The 15,427-nt window shown below is 52.5% G+C and overlaps 6 protein-coding genes across 6 annotated transcripts; 3 read left to right on the top strand and 3 right to left on the bottom strand.

Moving 5' to 3' along the window:
- Positions 1 to 54: 54 nt before the first annotated feature.
- Positions 55 to 2,816, bottom strand: AYL99_01911 (26S proteasome regulatory subunit rpn-1; the record flags this gene model as incomplete). Its single annotated transcript, XM_018833427.1, has 2 exons — positions 55 to 81; positions 132 to 2,816. The coding sequence occupies 2 exons, from the start codon at positions 2,814 to 2,816 to the stop codon at positions 55 to 57; spliced, it is 2,712 nt and encodes a 903-aa protein (XP_018696051.1).
- A 435-nt stretch (positions 2,817 to 3,251) lies between these two features.
- Positions 3,252 to 4,411, top strand: AYL99_01910 (hypothetical protein; the record flags this gene model as incomplete). The annotated part of the gene is made up of 3 exons (XM_018833426.1): positions 3,252 to 3,736; positions 3,786 to 4,082; positions 4,156 to 4,411. 3 exons carry the CDS (start codon positions 3,252 to 3,254, stop codon positions 4,409 to 4,411), a joined length of 1,038 nt encoding a protein of 345 aa, XP_018696050.1.
- Positions 4,412 to 4,821: 410 nt separating this feature from the next.
- AYL99_01909 (ATP-dependent protease La) lies at positions 4,822 to 7,728 on the bottom strand (the record flags this gene model as incomplete). The annotated part of the gene is made up of 2 exons (XM_018833425.1): positions 4,822 to 4,909; positions 5,018 to 7,728. 2 exons carry the CDS (start codon positions 7,726 to 7,728, stop codon positions 4,822 to 4,824), a joined length of 2,799 nt encoding a protein of 932 aa, XP_018696049.1.
- Positions 7,729 to 8,065: 337 nt separating this feature from the next.
- AYL99_01908 (porphobilinogen deaminase) lies at positions 8,066 to 9,200 on the top strand (the record flags this gene model as incomplete). Its single annotated transcript, XM_018833424.1, has 2 exons — positions 8,066 to 8,375; positions 8,440 to 9,200. The coding sequence occupies 2 exons, from the start codon at positions 8,066 to 8,068 to the stop codon at positions 9,198 to 9,200; spliced, it is 1,071 nt and encodes a 356-aa protein (XP_018696048.1).
- Positions 9,201 to 9,332: 132 nt separating this feature from the next.
- On the bottom strand, positions 9,333 to 10,506 carry AYL99_01907 (hypothetical protein; the record flags this gene model as incomplete). Its single annotated transcript, XM_018833423.1, has 3 exons — positions 9,333 to 9,908; positions 9,960 to 10,236; positions 10,295 to 10,506. 3 exons carry the CDS (start codon positions 10,504 to 10,506, stop codon positions 9,333 to 9,335), a joined length of 1,065 nt encoding a protein of 354 aa, XP_018696047.1.
- A 393-nt stretch (positions 10,507 to 10,899) lies between these two features.
- AYL99_01906 (hypothetical protein) lies at positions 10,900 to 14,679 on the top strand (the record flags this gene model as incomplete). The annotated part of the gene is made up of 5 exons (XM_018833422.1): positions 10,900 to 10,980; positions 11,037 to 11,254; positions 11,312 to 11,676; positions 11,725 to 11,992; positions 12,048 to 14,679. 5 exons carry the CDS (start codon positions 10,900 to 10,902, stop codon positions 14,677 to 14,679), a joined length of 3,564 nt encoding a protein of 1,187 aa, XP_018696046.1.
- Between the last annotated feature and the right edge of the window lie 748 nt (positions 14,680 to 15,427).

Here is a 15,427-nt window from a genome sequence, read left to right as displayed (position 1 = left end):
CTACGCCCAGACCATTGTGTGGGATGCATGAAAACGAAAGTCACAGCGAGCCCTCTATTTGGTAGATTCCCATTCCGGATTCTGCACAACGTCAGTGAAAAGAACATGTTGAAGGTTGGAGTATTACTGACCTTGCGCAAGATTACCAGTCCTTCCAGCGTGCTGCTCAAACAAATGTATTCCTCGTCTTCCAGCTCAGCTCGCTCACCGTACGCCAACAGCACAGGCGTACTCTGAGTTTGCCAGCCAGTAATGGTACGTGGCCGTCCAGCTTGTCCAACGACATCCACCGCTTGACCCACACGCACGTGGACCGTAAGGGGTTTCAAATCTTCGTCCAAGGTAACCAGGAATCTGGGATACATTGCTGTGACCAAGAAGTAGAGGAGATAGTGAGCGTCGGCGAGGATGAATTGTTTCGAGTCAATCAGAGAGACAAGCACAGTGAGAAGACCCGCCGCAGCTACTCTCGACAGAACTTGTCGATCGGTGTGGAAGGGGTTGAGAGACATGGTACCCTTGCCCATGTGGAGCAGACCCTGAGCGATTCGGACCATGAAGAGCGAGTTCTGATCCCGGTGGTAGTAGCTGGCAAGCTGCCTCAGGAGCTGTGCAAGACGGGCATTGTTCGTTCCTGCTCCAACCAAGCCCATGGCGAAGATGGCATTGACTGCAACGTCGTTGTCGTTATCGTGGCTGTACCTTGACAAGGTGTCGTAGATCTTCATCTGAGGGTTGCTAGGGCTGATCAGGCCCATGGCGAGGGGCACAGCTTTCCGAATGTTGGCCTCTCCGTAGTGCATCAAGTGGCCAAACTGGCGGAGAACCATCTCCTGCCCAACGTCTTCGCCCATAGCGATCAACGACAGACCAAGAACAGCGTAAGACTGTACGAGTTGCTCGCCTGTCGTCTCGTCCTTCTCCTCGATGTGGTCGTTGCAGATATGGAGGAGCTCCTGCAGCTTAAGCACGGCTCCAGTTCCAGCCCAAGCACAAACAGACGCGAGGGTGGCTGTTGGCCCTGCCATGGGATGCTCGACGGCTTTCAGGATGTCCAGGATGACATCGACCTCCTCTTGTCTGCCGAAGTAGAGCAGAGCCAATCCGAGGGCCATGAACCTTGCCCATTTATCCTTGAGCTGCTTTTGACGGTCGTCGTCCATCATCTGGGTCGCGATCGCTTCGGCCACTTGATGATTGGATGAACCAACAAAGATCATTCCCAGGGACACGGCGGCCATGGCAGATAATTGTATCTCTGAGCCACTGTCCTCGACAATGGGCAACAAGAAATCGAGCAGATCTTCTCGGTTCGAGCCGGCGTATGACAGTCCCAGGCCCATGATGGCAGCCATTCGTGTCGAGGGTTTCGGACTCTGGAGAACATCGTCGTCGCTCAAGAGTGAAATCACCGGGTCACCCTCCATTCGGACTCCAGAGTTGACGATGCCATACGCGAGAAGTGCACCGGCCTTGATTGGCTCTTCTGACGCCTGTTGGAATCGGTCGATAATGTCTAAGCTCCCCTCTACGTCCCATTGCATGAGCATGCCCAATGACGCGGTGGTGGAGAGCATGCCATCGTCCTTGGTCTTCCATACCCATGGTCGATGTTCACCTTCTACCAGCATCAACTTGTCCGTACCAAAACCGGCATTGACAAAAGCATTGACGAATGCACTCGCAAGATTGTGTTTCGCCGAGTCTGCAGCCGCCGAACTCGCCCGGCCACTTTCCAGATGCGTCTTGTAAATATCTTCTGGCACCTTGGGCTCCAGGATGTTCAACTCTTTGGCAAGCGTCTTGAAGTGATTCGGTAGTTGGGTGTTTCCAAGGCACTCGGCGATCTCTTGTTCATCCTTCGTCTCGGACGGTACGTCTATCGATATTCTTTGCCGAGCAATCAGGAAGGCCAGCTGCTTTTTTAATGCAACATCGTCAGTCGATTCCAGGTCTTGCCGTATGAGTTCGTGGTCATTCAGTCTGATTGCCAACACCATCGCTTGAGCAAGCTTGTCGTATTTGACATAGATATCGTGTGCGGTCTTCAGGAAGGTAACGTCGTCGGGGTACGTGAGGAGATTGACCATGCTGACCATGTACAGGCACACTCGCGCAAAGGTATTCTCGTCCAGGAACCGGGGGATCTCTTCGATCATCTCGAGCTCGCTCAGCAGATCCACAGCATCCGCTTCGGCATTGTGGTTCAAGAAGTACGGCACCAGAGAGAGAGCAAGCTCCGTCAGGTCGCCGACCTCCTGTTCGTCCGTCAAGCGATTCTGGTATTCTTGGCCAATCTCAAGTGCGAGATGTCGAATGTATTCATGGCCCCACGACCCAAGATCATCCGATTTATTTGACAGTAGCCTGTATTTCAACGTCTCCAGCTTCTCCTCTTCTCCGTAAGTCATGCCTAGCACCGACAACATATCGGCAAGAGAGTCTCTGTCCGGGCCAGCTGGCCATTTATCGTAGAGAGCAGCAATCTCGTCATAATGAGGACGCAGGAACTTGAGAGGTTTGGGGACAGCCGTCATGGAGGAGGTCGATGTTTTGATGAAGTTCTTGATGGCGTCAATCGAAGGCTTGTAGAGCGAGGGGTCGTCTTCTTTTAATCTTTCAACCAACATCTCGAGATCGTTCTTGAGTTGTTGGTCTTCTTCGCTCAGTTCTTCGACCGCAGGCTCGTCATGCTTGCCATCTGCCTTTTTCTTATCGCTCTTTTCTGCGGTGTTCTCCCCATTTGCCATTGGCACATCCTCCGCCTTGCCTTTGCCCTTGTCCGCGGCGGTGGGCTTCTTTTCGTCCTGCGCCATCTTGCACCACGGCCTTCACTGGCCAGTAGGAGTTGAATGAAAACGGAGTTGCGCTGTCGGGTAGGATGCGCGACTTGGAGAGTTGAGTGGGAGTCTTCTGAGGACTGAGAAGAGCAGAATCGCTTTCGTTGCAGATACAAGCTGAATGGAGTTGGGACAGGGCAGATCCAGGCGTCAAGAAGCTTACGGAATAGGTTGAAGGGTGAATTGGTGATCCACCAAAATAATGCCCGGCAGCGCGCCTCCGGGGGCAATACTGGCTCGTACCGTGGTTGATGCGTTGGATGAGGCTCCAGAGTCTCGGCGCACCTTCCCCGTGTGTCGAGTGCCTTTAGCTTCCCAAAAGTTCGTCGACAGCATGACTTCCATTGACTACGGGATGAACCAGGGTGACATCTCACACTCCCTCACTTGTCTGGAATTCATATTTGCACGATGCCCCGTGCTACAGCGCCTCGTGCGAAGATCCACGTCAAACGGACTCCCCCGGTTCTTTTAACACAACGGGTTCGTCCTCGAGACGGCGACGGACCACGCCTATGGAACGCAAAACGACGCATCAAGACCAGCAAAGGTCTAACCTTCTTCCGAGCACATGCGCTGGTCAGTAAAGAGAAACTTCAAGAGTGGCAGAGGTCTTCGTGGAACAGGCTCAATGCCGACGAGCAGAGAGCATTTGCTCCTGTCTTTCGGCAAGACGGGTTAAATATGGAATGGTGGAAGCTGGACCGGAAGAATCTCGAGAGGTTCATGGACACCCACCCGAGCCTGCGTGAGGTGTCCAGCGATGTCAAGTCTTTCATCGCAGCTGGTTCGATAAACTTCGAGAGATCGACAATCCTGCGAATATTGATGGACCCTGCCCGATACTTTGCAGTTCCACACAATGTCCCTTTGAGCATGCGCCGGCAGGTGTACTTGTAAGTTGGACGACGCCTTGACAAGAGTTGCTTTAACAAATATCTGCAGCCCCGATCCTAAAGACGCTGTGGTGCTGATGCGAACACCGCATCTGGGTCCTCGCTACGCCGCTTTCGATGTACCACTCCACTTCAACAAGATCGACCTCAGAGCCTACCTGAAAGATGTCTATGGCGTCGACGTCCTCCACATCCGCAGCGTGGTGGTACAACAAAAAGTGGAGAGAAAAGATGGCAGAGGCAAATACTCTCAGGGCAAACTATTTCGTCCGCCCAGCAAAAAGAAAATGACATGTCTCCTGGCGAAACCCTTCGTGTATCCCGCAGAACCGGAAGACCTGGAACCGTAGGCGACCCCATATGAAAGCAGGTTTTATTCTTGTTTTGTGGACATATGCTAACACAATTCTGCGATATAGATGGGAGCACGAACGATACTGGGAATCAATGAAAGCCATCGTGGAGAAGAACCGCGAGGAATCGGAATGGGGCATGATGAACCCGGATCTGAAGCACAGAAAAGCAATCGCCCTCCAAGCTCAGCAATTACTGAAGGGAAAGATGAAATGGGCGCCGACGTGGCAGAACTTTTCCGACGATTGGCGGGCGATGCGAGGATTGGGGTCTGCCGCCAACAACTCGCAGCCATCACAACCGACGAATTCGTCTTCGTGAGATCATCATCGCATTGCGAGGGAAGAGGACGATCTCGAAGATTTGTACAAATAACACGACACATTCTGCGTTGTATAGATACCATGAACAGCGAGGGTTGTACACACGCTTTTCGAGCCAAGTGTCGCGCGCCCAATACACACAATACTGTGCGCTTGGAGGGCCTATACGAAGCAGAAATGCAACCGTTCGTACCCAACATGTTGCTTTGGGAGCACAGGAAAGTGAGAACGGCATGGTACAGCATACAGTAGATCTGATCAGGACCGAAAGAAGCTATATATGTATGCGTAGGGAAGAGAGAAAAAATGACGCTTGCTAAAACGAACCGGAGCCCCAACAGGGAGAACTATGTAATTGTGACTGCTCCGCGCCGCGCCGCGCCGATACCAACACCGCTCGTTGAATAGCTACAATCTGCTCTCGATCTCAGCGAAATGTCGATCCGACGCCCAGTGTGACTCGGGCCAAATGTGACGAAGAGCCTCATAGACGTGCCTGTAAAGATCAATTGTTAGCGATATTCGACTCCGCTTCCTCCAAAAGAGGGCCAGACAAGGTTGAATAAATAATAGCAAACAGGGGTGTTCACCGGGAATGACTTACTTGACATGCACAATCTCCAAGTCCTTCTTCACTTCATCGGGAACGTCCTTGACATCCTTCTTGTTCCCACTCGGGAGCAGGACTGTCTTGACGCCGGCACGGTGGGCACCGATCAGTTTCTCTTTGATGCCCCCGACAGGCATGACTCGTCCTCTCAGACTCACTTCGCCAGTCATAGCGATTGTCGGCGGGACAGCCTTGCCGGAGAACAGCGAAATGAGCGCGACGGTATGTGCTAATCCAGCGCTGGGCCCGTCCTTTGGCACCGCCCCGGCGGGGCAGTGGACATGAATGGCACGTTTCTCCATGATATCTTCGTCTCGATCGTGCGTCAGGCCGAGATCATAACTGTGAGCTTTCACCCAGCTAAGTGCGACTTCGACGGATTCTTTGAGCACATCTCCCAGTTTTCCTGTGAGTTGCACCCGGCCCTTTCCGGGCATATCAGCAACTTCGATGAAAAGAATGCTTCCTTGCCCGCCAGACGAATAGGCAACCAATCCAGTAACGACGCCGGGACGCGATTGCTTCTCGGCGATTTCTTCTTCGAAGCGTTCAATTCCAAGGATGTCTTCCAGTTCCTCGACACGAACGACGGGGTTGTATTTCGACATGTCATTGGCGTCACGGGCATCGGCGTACTGGACTGCCTTGTAGCGACACACACTTCCGATCTCACGCTCGAGGTTGCGGACTCCAGATTCACGCGTGTAAGACGTGATGATGGTATCCACGACATCGTCCGGAATGACGACCTGCCCTTCGGAGAGACCGTTGGTGCGAATCTGTTTGGGGATGAGATGCTGCTTGGCGATGTGACGCTTCTCAACTGTTGTGTAGCCAGCCAGGCGAATAGTTTCCATTCGATCAAGGAGGGGCGCCGGAATGGTATCTAGAGAGTTGGCCGTGGCGATAAAGAGGACTTTGCTCAGATCGATAGGGATGTTGACGTAGTGGTCATTGAAGCTGTGATTCTGTTCGGGGTCAAGAACTTCAAGCATTGCAGCTGAAGGATCGCCATGGAAGTTGTTCGTGCTCACTTTGTCAATTTCGTCGAGGAGGAAGACGGGGTTGGCCACGCCGACTTTCTTCAGGCCACTGACAATCAAGCCTGGCATAGCAGCCACGTACGTCCGCCGATGGCCTCTGATTTCTGCTTCGTCCCTGACACCGCCCAGAGAGATACGATGGAACTTGCGGCCCAGGGAGAGGGCGATGGACTTTGCGAGCGAGGTCTTGCCAGTGCCTGGGGGTCCGACCAGCAAGAGAATGGGAGACTTGTCCACCATCCGCTTCGACTTGAGGACATGAAGCTTGGCAGTGGCCGCATCTCTCTCATTGTCTGGGATCTGCTCGACCTCCCTCTCCTCCCCGTCTTGAGTGGGAGTAAGCTGCTTAGTGAGACGAGCAATCTGTTGATCGACGTCGGCGTTGACAGACTGTTTCAACTTCAAGACCGCAAGGTACTCGAGCAATCTCTTCTTGATCTTCTCCAATCCGTAATGATCGTCGTCAAGCTGCTTACGTGCCCGTTTCAGGGTATCAGCGCCAAGCTGATCATCGGTGACCTTCGTCCACGGTATCTCGACCAAGTTTTCAACGTAAGTGCGAATCACACCATACTCGGCGTTGGCTGGGTTCATCTTCTTGAGTCGTCGAAGTTCGCGCTCCGCGACCCTTTGAGCCTCCGGCGACAGGCCCGCTTCAGCCACCTTCTTCTTCAGCTCTTCGACTTCATTAACTTCGTTATCCTCGTCGTCATCACCACCTCGGTTAACGCCAGGCATTCCGGGCGGCGTCATGCCATTGAGACCGGACATTGCCCGCCTCGCTAGAGCTTCGCGCTGCTTTTGATTCAAGTCGGAGATGTCGACTCCGATATTGGATGGCAGGGTCGTTGAGGTTATGGTGGTGACTTTAATATTTCCATTGATGCCCGAGATCTGCTTGTTGAGCAGGGCAAGGACGCGCTCCAGTCTCTCATGTAAATCCAGCGTGCTTAAGATCCGGAGCTTCTCTTCAAAGCTTGCTTCCACAATATCCGTCATGAAATCGGCCAACTGGCCAGCTTGTGAAAGGTCCTTTTTCGCAATGAACAGCTCGAAGCGGCGGACAATTAAAGGGGACAGCGCCATAGATGCGGGGCGGAAGAGAGACGAGAGCCGGAGCAGTGTCAGAAGCTCACGAGATCGTTGCTTGAGCCGGGTAAAACTGGCGCGGAGGTCACCGTCGTTAAGATCGGGGACTTCATCCTCATAAAACGTGACGTCCGCTTCAAAATATGGCCTTTCATGTTTAATCTTGTCGATCTTGAACCTCTGAATCCCTTCCACCAGCAGATACGGGTCGGCATTGGGACTTCCCTGGACGCTGACAATCTTGGCCAGCGTGCCGTATCCATATAAATCCTTCTTTCGAGCCTTGCCCGGATCTATGTCGGCATAGTCATAGTCCCGGCTGCTCTCTTTGGCAGCGCTGTCGAGCAGTTCCTTGCCATCGGGGCTCAGGAAGGGTGAATTCACTGGAACGCAGCCGACAGGCAGTTGAGCTGATCCTGATCTCGACTTCGTGGCCCGTTGGAAGGCCGATGATAGGAGTAGGGGGATGTCGGCACGGTTGGATACTGAGATGCGGAGGGTGACACCGGGCAGAAGGACGGAATCCTTCGCCAGCGGGATAAGAGGTATTGTTGCCTTGGCTGTGTAGCCCATGTTGAGGTATCAGCGGATTCGATGGAGGTAAAGGAAGGGAGGGTGGCAGGTTTCTATTGATATGCCGGGGAGGGGGGATAGATTACTGATTCGGCAACAGTTCGTCACCTTGGTATTGCAGCCATGGAAGATGGAAGATGCTCGATGCGCATCGAGAGTCGAGGTATTACATGGTGACTCGGATCATCAGTCGCTTGCCGAGGCACGGGACGCGAGAGGTGGAAACACGGCACGTGACCACTTCCGGCGCGGAGGCTCTAGGCTCTCCGCGCATTCCACGAAGATTTAATTTTATCTCTCACGGCTTGAGCAAACACACCGGTTAATACGGACAAGCATGACGACCATCGCGGTTGTGTCTGGCGAAAATGCCGGGGCCAACGCAGCTGGGTCCGACTCCAAGACCACGTTCAACGTCGGGACCAGAAAGTCCAAACTCGCCCTGGTACAGACAGATCTAGTCGTTCAGGCACTGGCAGCGGCTTGTCCCGAGTATGTCTACGCCATCAAGGCGCGAGACACGGCAGCTGGGGACATTGACAAAATCACCCCCTTCAAAGACATGCCCGTCAAGAATATCTGGACTCACGAATTGGAGACTCTCATGATTGAGGGACAACTGGATTTCCTTGTTCACTCACTCAAAGGTGTGCACTTGGTCCGGACTCGGACATTGGAGTTGGCGGCCACTCTACTAACCCATGCCAATAGACGTCCCCACGCAGTTACCTCCAGGTTGTGAGGTAGGCGCGGTGCTGGCGCGAGAAGATCCAAGAGACGCCTTTGTCATCAAGGCTGGAAGAAAAGCTTGCAACATAGAGGATCTTCCTGCCGGATCAGTCGTTGGAACTTCCTCCATACGACGGACTGCCCAAATTGCACTCAAATATCCACATTTACGAGTGGTCGATGTCCGAGGCAACGTGGGCACTCGCCTAGCTAAGCTCGATGCCGAGGATGGGCCTTTTGACGCGTTGATTCTCGCTGCCGCCGGACTCATTCGCCTCGGACTTGGTGATCGCATCACTCAATACTTGGATTCCAAAAACGGTGGAATGCTTTATGCTGTCGGACAGGGAGCTATTGGTATTGAGAACAGGTCGTCGGACGATCGAGTGCAGGGCATGTTGAACCTCATCGATCATGAGCAGACTCACCTAGCTATAGCAAGCGAACGCAGCCTCCTGAAGACCATAGAAGGAGGATGCAGTGCTCCACTGGGGGTGGAGACCTCATGGGTCAAGAAGGAAGACGGCAGCAGCTCACTCCTTCGGCTGCAAGCACTCGTGGTCAGCACAGATGGCAAAGAGAAGGCCGAGGTCGACATGACCGAGAATGTCCAGAGTCGGAATGATGCAGAAACGTTTGGAATCAATGCTGCAGCTGAACTGCTCCGCAGGGGTGCGGACAAAATTCTCGCAGATATCAAAGCGAAGCGGCCTACCACCGTCGCAGATCTCCAGGAAACGTGAAAATAGGCATACAAGGACAGATATGGGCGCATTCGATCCACAGCGCCGCTTCGAGAAATGGAAGAGCTGGAATAAAACTTGGATTCAACGTCTGGCAAAATGCTCAGACGTAGCATTGGAGCCAGTCAAACTTTACCCCCGATTCAACGTGTTTCCAGCTCCTTTCGGATTGGCCTCGACAAACTCGTCCCACTCTCGTGCCTTGATCGTGGCAGCGTCAACTTGCTCCATGTTATCCTCGTCGGGCTCGGGCTGAGGTGCATTGGCGTTCCCTCCACCGTCGATAATACCACCTCTTCGCCTCTCTTCTTCGAGGTACTCGTCGATGCTCATGGTTGGGAGGTTGTGGCCGGGCCTAAACACGCCCTGTTGCAATTGGGTTCTCTTGTCTGTCAGGGTGAATGGTTGAAGAGGCTTTCCGCTGGAGCTGAGCAAGGGACCTCCTCTCTTTCCAAGGCCTGCCATCGTGCCGGGTCCATCTAGACGCTCTGAATAGGAATCCGGTCTCGTTGGAGCTCTCTGGTCTAAAGGTGGTGGCCCGGGCCTGGTTGGTTCGGCGTGCCGCATTTGAGCCAAGATTTCTAATTCCTGTGTTATCATATCTAGAGATGAGAACGCCTTGTTGACTAGGAAAGCAATCTCGGCCAAATACAAACTCCGAATGGTCTCGTCGTCCACATTCGATTTCTCTGATTCCTCTCTCAGATACTGTTTTGTCAGTGACATTCGTAACCTCCTAGCAAAAACATGGGCACAAACCTGCAGTCTCTGCTTCAAGGACTTTTCTTCCTGGAAGCGAGAGATCTTGATCCTGCGTTTCTCCTCATGGCTGTTGGAGGTGACTATCCGGAATGAACTGCGCTGTTCGAGGTAGCGTTCGTAGAGCTTCCGATCTGAGGCACCGAGCAGACCATATTGATCTAGCCGAGTCAAAAACTGTTCGAAGAGTCCTGCTGCCTCCCGTAATGATGACTGCCTGTTTTCCCCATATCCTTTGATCTTGATTTCTGCCAAGAGACAGTCCACGGTCAGATATCTAGGGCCAACGTTAGCCGAAACCTGGACCAGAGGGGCCATTTCGTTTCTCTACATACTGCAGATCTTGCGTGGAGATATCTTCCACTTCTTCATTCGTGCTGAACAAAGAGAGGTCTTGGATTAACTTGCGACATTTTTCGAGGTTGTCGATGATGGACTGTAGTGCATGTTTGAAGGTGGCACTCCGGGGGTCGAGGTTGTCCAAGTCTTCTTGCTGTTTCTTTGCTTGACTGAACAGTGCCTTGAGGGATGGTTCAGGCGCGTCCATGGTGCCGTCGTCTTGTTTGCTTCTATGCCCTGTGAAGTTTGGGAGAAGGGCGTGCCTGGATGGAGTGTGTCACATAGTGATGCCTTTTGAGATTGCTGGAACGTTCTTTCACCCTTTGACCACCATCAAAGGGAGTTAGTTGCTTAGCAAGAGGTTGGAAACGGCTCTGACGGAGGCAAATATCGCCGACCGGAAGGCAATTCGCTCCCACCAATCAGAAATGCATACCGTGCCAAGGCCGAATATCGCAACTGACTACAATCTTTTTCCGCAAAAGTGACGATTCATGCCTCGCCAGGCAGTGACTCACGCCTGCTGACCTTCTTTCCCAATTGACATCTCCTCGCTCTCTTGTCCCTCTGAGATGATGCAAAGAAGGCAACGGAGTTCAGTATGGCCTCCCTCATGTCTCCTCAGGAAGGAATCTCCAACGATGAGATCCCTTTGGAAAAGAACGCCGGGCTCGTGATGGGTGTACGTCAATCCCTGTACAGTTGGTCTGCTCGAACTAACAAAGGGGCCGTATATAGACAAACAACAGTAGCATTGTGTCGAAAAGAAGTGTTGAGAAGCTGTACCTTCCTCAACCGCACTTTTATCGCTACTTTGTCAAAAAGCCAATCCGCCGGTCTCCCACCATCAACCGTGGATACTGGCTTCGCATGAGGGCCGTCGATTGGGTGGTCAAACAGTTCCTGGAAAAGCCCTCTGACTTGGAGAAAGTCGTCATCAACTTGGGCTGTGGCTAGTGAGTAAGGATGCCGATAGCCTCTCTGGCGTGGCCAAGTGCGACTTACTTTTGTAGCGACCCCCTTCCGTTCCAATGGATGGCCCAACACCCAGACTTGTGTGGCAACACCAGATTTATCGATGTCGATTTCGAAGAACTCATGATCAGCAAGCGAGACATCATCTTGAATACCCCCAAAATGAGAGACATGCTCTCAACGACACCGGACAAGGAGTCCATGAAGGGTGTTGTTCTGGACTCGGATGTCTACGTCGCAATCGGATGTGATCTACGAAATCCTCCTAGGTTGGAGCGCCTTCTGAAGTCCGTTGTGGAGCTGGATCAATGCCTTGTATTATGCATCGCCGAAGTCAGCATCACCTACATGGCTACTGAGGATGCGGATGCGCTGATTGCTTGGACCTCGACGTTGTCTCCAGGTACACCGAGATCTTTCCAGAGGCGTACGACATGACTAACATGTCCAGATGTAACATTCTGTCTGCTGGAACAACAGTCACCAGATCGACCGGACAACCCATTCACGGCGGCCATGTTGAAACATTTTGCTAAACTAGGAACACCCCTTCGCTCCGTACTTACCTATCCCAGTTGTCACACCCAAACATTACGCTTTCAGGATGCCGGATACCCTCATGTTGAGATACAGAATTTATGGGAGCTTTGGGCTGATCCCAGATTTCTGTCCCCATCTCAAAGAATGTCTCTGGACGAAGCTGAGCCCTTTGATGAGTGGTGAGTCAAATTCGTCACATCTTAAGAATAACCGCTGTGCTAAAATTTGGGTTAGGGAAGAGTTCGCGCTCTTCGCTTCTCATTACTGCCTAATAATTGCACAGACAGGGCCCGAACCTCTCGTGCCAGAGCAACAGAGATCGAGGAGGGCATCAGTTGACAGTTTGGCGTCAGACATGTCAGCACGGACCGTCTCACCCCACAGAGATAATACCCAGTGGTTCGCATACAAATATTCCGCGAATCCAGAGAAAGAAGGGAGGTCGCATCACGGCTCCGCTTTTATCGTTCCAGGTCAAGATGCTATAGCCGTCCATGGCGGTGTTGGCCTTCGAGGCCGCTTGGCCACGACTTCTGTCTACACCTCGGCAGGTTCGACACTTCCATATCCCACCGTCCCACCTGAGGAAATAGGTGCTAGGTGTTGCCATACCATCACATCGCTCCGCAATGGACAGAACCTTCTCATTGGCGGTCGAGGTTCACCATCGTCGCCGATGAAAGACTGTTGGCTCCAAACGGACTCGAAATGGGAGAGAGTTCATGATCTTCCCGAGCCCCGTTTTCGACATCGAGCAGCGGCTGTGGTACTCCCTTACGATCAATATGGTGTGGTGGTGTTTGGAGGGAAAACATCGGCCACACGAATAGCGATCGACTGCCTGCTGTGGGACAGGGAGAACGGCTGGCAAGTTCTTCGCAGCCTCAAATCTGACCCTATGCCGCGCTTTGGGGCATCTTTCATCCGCCTTGGCTTTAATCATGGTCTCCTCCTAGGTGGAATGCGCCAGGATGGAGTCATATGCCAAGGGCTGTGGAAATGGAGACTGATAATCCGGGACAACAAAGTCATGGGAATCAATTTCAGGGTATCCACGGCTTTGGATGCGTCTGCGGGCATCTGGCCATGGTTAAATCGCCTCGGGGCTTCTTACAGCGTCATCCGAGACGAGATTTTGCTCATCGGTGGGGTAGCAAAGCACGGTTGCATACCTAAGGACTATGAGATTCTCTCCATCGTCGGTAGTTTCTCTGCCTTCAACGAATACGAGAAGGAAATGGATTTCAGGGTCGCCTGTGTGCTCCCTAAGAGAGACCCCAATGTCCCACGCCCTTTCCTCATTGGCCATTCTTCACATTACACCGCACGACAGACTACTCTCATTGTTGGCGGAGGTGCAACTTGTTTCAGCTTCGGCGCATATTGGAATCCGGGCTGTTGGCTTCTATATGACCGGGAAGGAGGACTTAGTTCGCACTGGGCCATGGTGAAGCCGGAGACCCGACATCCTAACCCTCAATCAACGACGCAGGGTACGTTGACGGCACACATCTCAACTCCTGTCAAGCATACCACGATTGAATCGGAGCAAGATTTTACACGTGTCCTCTGCGAAGGCAGACCCAGACTCCTCTCCGACCTGGACATTGGTCAATGTATATCATCTTGGACAGCAGCATATCTCCTCTCCAAAACTCCGCCCTCGAAATCCGTCGTCGTCCATTCTGCTCCGGGCCGGACCATGAACTTTCAACGAAAAGACTTTGCCTACAAGACGATCTCATTCCATGAATTCATCAACCAACTCGACTCCAACCCGAATGCGCACATGTATCTCCGTTCGATCTCCAGCACCCATCCAACCACCTTACCCGCCGACCTTTCCAATGACTGGCCTGAGCTGGCGTCCGATTTTCGCATGCCGCCTGCGCTCTCGTTCGTGAAGGATAACCAGCACAGCAGTCCTCTTCGTATCAGCGCAAATGTGAATATGTGGCTGCACTACGATGTGATGGCCAATGTTCTCTTCCAGATTCGCGGTACCAGAAAACTTATCTTGTTTCCACCGGAAGATTTGAGGCATCTGAATTTTCCGCCCGGCTCGACCACGTCCAGTATTGACATCTTCGAGACAAACCATCAGCCAGGATCGGGGGAAGACACGGTGAAATTCGTGCCAAACACAAGGCCTCACATTGCTATCTTAAAGCCCGGTTGTGCGTTGTATATTCCACCATTGTGGGCACACACGGCGACGCCATTGCCTGCTCTAACAAAACCACAGCCGGTGTTGTTGTCAACATCGGCATCAGCATCAGCCTCAGAATCAGCTTCCAATTCAGCTTCAACGTCCGCTGCCGTGTCCGCATCTGCACATCCATCCCAGCCCACGCTCGATTCTACTTCAGCCACCAGCACCGGCGATAGATCACGGGAGTCTCAAGCCGCCAACGAAACAAGCGACCTTCCGGCCACGAACAGCAACACAGATTCAAGCTCAACCTCGCCTTCGGACTCGAGAATCAACATCTCCGTCAACGTCTTCTTCCGCACCCTCCACCCGCACAAGTACGCCGCGGGCCGCGACGTGTACGGCAACCGCGACCTCGCCGCGTACGAGGATGGCCGCCGGGACGTGGAAAAGATTGTCCGCCGCTTCCTGAAGGCCGACCACGACGGCGAAAAGGCAAAGTCAAAACAGGGCCAGAAGAATGGAAATGGGAGTGACAATGACAATGAGAATGAGAATGCAAATGGTAAACGAGCACAGGGAGTTTCTGGCCCCGAAGAGGGAGCAGGATCCGGCGCGACTGGGCTGGAAATGGGCGTGATTCCAAAGGACATCGTTAGGGCGTATTTGGTCCGGTTGGCTGACGAGTTGAGGGACAAGGCGGACAAGTTGTAAGGAAATACTGGCTGGCTGGTCAATGCACAAAGAAAGTGACAGGGAAAGAGGGAATCAACTTCCCCATTGCCCAGGAATTCTGCGAGATACATACAATAAACATGTGCAATAGTTTGGAAACGCCAAAAACCAAGACAGATACAGCAACAACAACAACAACAATAACAACAACAACAACAACAACAACAACAACAACAACAACAACAACAACAACAACAACAACAACAACAACAACAACAACAACAACAACAACAACAACAAAAAGAACAAAATAGATTGTGGCACGAGTAAGTGGTAGAACCCGTTGTAGCTTCAATGAGGTACCTTTTCATGCTCCCCTGAGCCCGGCTCCCAGAGGCTCTCCAAAAAATAACCCCGGTGTCCCAGCAGCTTTTTATAGCAAAACCCAGAAACTGAGGCCAGGGGTGGCATTTCGCACACTCACACGCAGTGCAGCGCGACACCGCAAGGTTCAAGTGTTGAGATCCTTTATCCGATGTCAGGATGTCCAACACAGAACCCCAAATCCTCCCATTGCGTGCCCTTGTGCAGTGAGGTCGTACCGCCTATCAAACAAAGTATCCAGTCCAGAATCCCAGACACGTCCATCATCAAATCCTCGTAACAGTCATGCAACATCCCTCATCCCTCATATATCCGATCCGTAACTTCTGTGGTCATGACACATTTGGCTCATTGTACATCATCAACACAATATCATCACAACAGCAACGACAACAACAACAAC

Source organism: Fonsecaea erecta (assembly GCF_001651985.1).
Source record: "Fonsecaea erecta strain CBS 125763 chromosome Unknown Scaff2, whole genome shotgun sequence".
In the NCBI taxonomy this organism is placed as follows: Eukaryota; Fungi; Ascomycota; class Eurotiomycetes; order Chaetothyriales; family Herpotrichiellaceae; genus Fonsecaea; species Fonsecaea erecta.
Note: the sequence above shows the minus strand (reverse complement) of the source record. Positions and strands in the feature narration are given on the sequence as shown.